At 37.4% G+C, this 2,232-nt stretch overlaps 1 protein-coding gene across 6 annotated transcripts in view; it reads right to left on the reverse strand.

Annotated features, from left to right (window-relative positions):
- The window catches only part of LOC107743424 (glycerophosphodiester phosphodiesterase domain-containing protein 5-like), a 28,209-nt gene that overhangs the window by 9,512 nt on the left and 16,465 nt on the right, over positions 1-2,232 (reverse strand). For all 6 annotated transcript variants that reach the window (XM_016556649.1, XM_016556650.1, XM_016556648.1 and 3 more), the window contains 4 exons: positions 2,068-2,213; positions 1,707-1,789; positions 1,355-1,505; positions 1,054-1,275 (listed from right to left, as the gene is read on the reverse strand). In XM_016556649.1, coding sequence (XP_016412135.1) covers positions 1,054-1,275; positions 1,355-1,505; positions 1,707-1,789; positions 2,068-2,213 — 602 coding nt within the window. The remainder of the gene's footprint in view (positions 1-1,053; positions 1,276-1,354; positions 1,506-1,706; positions 1,790-2,067; positions 2,214-2,232) is intronic.

Consider the following 2,232-nt stretch of genomic DNA (forward strand, 5'->3'; position numbering starts at 1 on the left):
CTATAATGCACTCTTGGTTTTCTCCTGGACCCCCTTCAATAAAAGAATGGTAGAATTATTTCAGAGATATTGCTCTTATAGAGAGATCATTGGCTGTCATTCATAAAGCGCAAAATTCAACTCTGGATGTTTGGGATAAAGTTATTGTTGCACTTTTGAAAATTATGTTTGTTTTATGTATTTGAGTACACATATACTACTTGGCATATAACAAAGTAAAGTGTACATTTTGTGTTAAAATCAAAAGTCCACAAAAATTAATTTATTAAAAATCACTTGGCTCTTAAAGTAGCTGATCAAAGTATTTTCTAATCTTAGAAGCTTCTTAGCTTTAGAAATGAATTAGAAATGATTTCTACAAATTATATATAAAATACTTAACAAATAAATATTATAATACACAATTTATTTGAAATTGGTTCTTATAAAGTAGCTGATAAAGGCATTTTCTAATGTTAGATATTTTATTAAGAATATTATCTCAAAATGTACGGTTTAGACAGAATAAGACATTAAACAACACACAAGTAAGCATTTGTTTGGAGCGTAAGGTAGCTGATTAAGTTATTTTTTAATGTTAGAAGCTTATGAAAAATATTTTAGACTGAATAAGACATGGTAGACACAACATTTCGAATATATATATATATATATATATATATATATATATATGTGTGTATATATCAACATTCACAAGGCAGGATGTTTCGTCGCTGTGAAATGAATTGTGTTAGGGGGTGTATAAGCAACAGTCCATCTGGGCATTATTTTATAAACACGTACCTTTTAGACTAAGCATGAGCCTAGCGCTAGCATCACGGCATCAGATTACTGCCAAATTTACACTGCCTCCTTCAGGACAACTCGCTGCACTACACATAAAGTATATATATGTCTGTACACACACACACACATATGCAAAGTAAAATGAAGAAATAAATATTATTTTAAATGTATTTTTAAATATGAAATATTGTTAGATAAATCCAAAATTAATTAGAAAATATTTTCAAAAGCTTGCCAAACTTTATTCACTGTGTTTTGTGCTCTCACCTGTTCTGGTAGGATGCTGGATCTCTGAATCACCTTCAGTGCATCACTGACCCAGAGCTGGTGGTGGGGATGTTGGAGTGGAGGCCGCCGCAGGCTGAAAATCACGGAGCGGTTTGTTCTAGCAGCCAGACGCAGCAGCTCCGCGAGGCTACACACCGTCTGATTGGCCGTGCGGTTGCGATCTTTTTCAGACATGTACTGCACTGTCCAGTATGGGTCATCCTGAGGGACAAACAACCTCAAAATCTTTAGTAACTGTGAAAGTGGACAAAAGAAATAAGAAAGAAATCAAATTTAATACCCTGAGGAACCAAAGTCCAGCATTGAGACTACGAATCTCTGTCCAGTTAAAGAACGAGGCGTCGTGGTCCTGACGGGCCGGAAACAGTTTGTCCACATTGGTGGTCCTGCGGAGTGTGCGGTCCCTCATCAAAAAAGGCACTCCATCCAGACTGAAGCGAAAAAAGCATTCAATCACATTACAGTCAAGTTACTGAGAGCCAATTAGAGCTGCTGCCATTCTTTTCTCACATTCAAAAAGGTCTGTATAAAAAATAAAATAAAATAAAATAAAAGATTACGATTCATTCAAAAAGGTATGAGAGGTATGTTTCACAAAAAAAACAAAAAAACAACAACAACAAAATGGATACCTGATGGTAACATCTGCTTCCAGGGCAGTGACTTTCTGTTGCAGCGCTTTACTGAAGGACATAATGGTGTGTTCTGGAGCGAGCTGAGAGAAAGAGGCAGTGTGCAATGGGAGTTACTATCTTAACACTCCTTCGAGGAAGTCAAACAAACCGGTTTAAGCTTCATTGTAGAATCAGCTTAATGTTTAGACAAAGTGTAAGTATTGATCTCTACAGCAGGGACACACAATCCTTCATGCGCTTTCTAATTGTTGCTAAACTTCAGAAAGAACCCTGGATTCCACAGACAAACCATGTCACAGGTACTGGGTTCAAATAAGGGTGATGTTCCAGCCTGGAAAACCAGGATTATGAAACTCACCATTGGAGCTCCACGACGGCCAATGACCGTGGGACGAGGACCGAGCTTGGACCGGTCCATGATGCAGGGAGATGAGATGAAGAGGGGAACCAGATAGAGAACCAGGAGAAGGCTCACATAAATCACCAGTGTTACAACTTGGAGTCCTGGATAAACACATAAACA

Source organism: Sinocyclocheilus rhinocerous, unplaced genomic scaffold, assembly GCF_001515625.1.
Source record: "Sinocyclocheilus rhinocerous isolate Xijiao unplaced genomic scaffold, SAMN03320098_v1.1 scaffold106, whole genome shotgun sequence".
NCBI lineage: Eukaryota > Metazoa > Chordata > Actinopteri > Cypriniformes > Cyprinidae > Sinocyclocheilus > Sinocyclocheilus rhinocerous.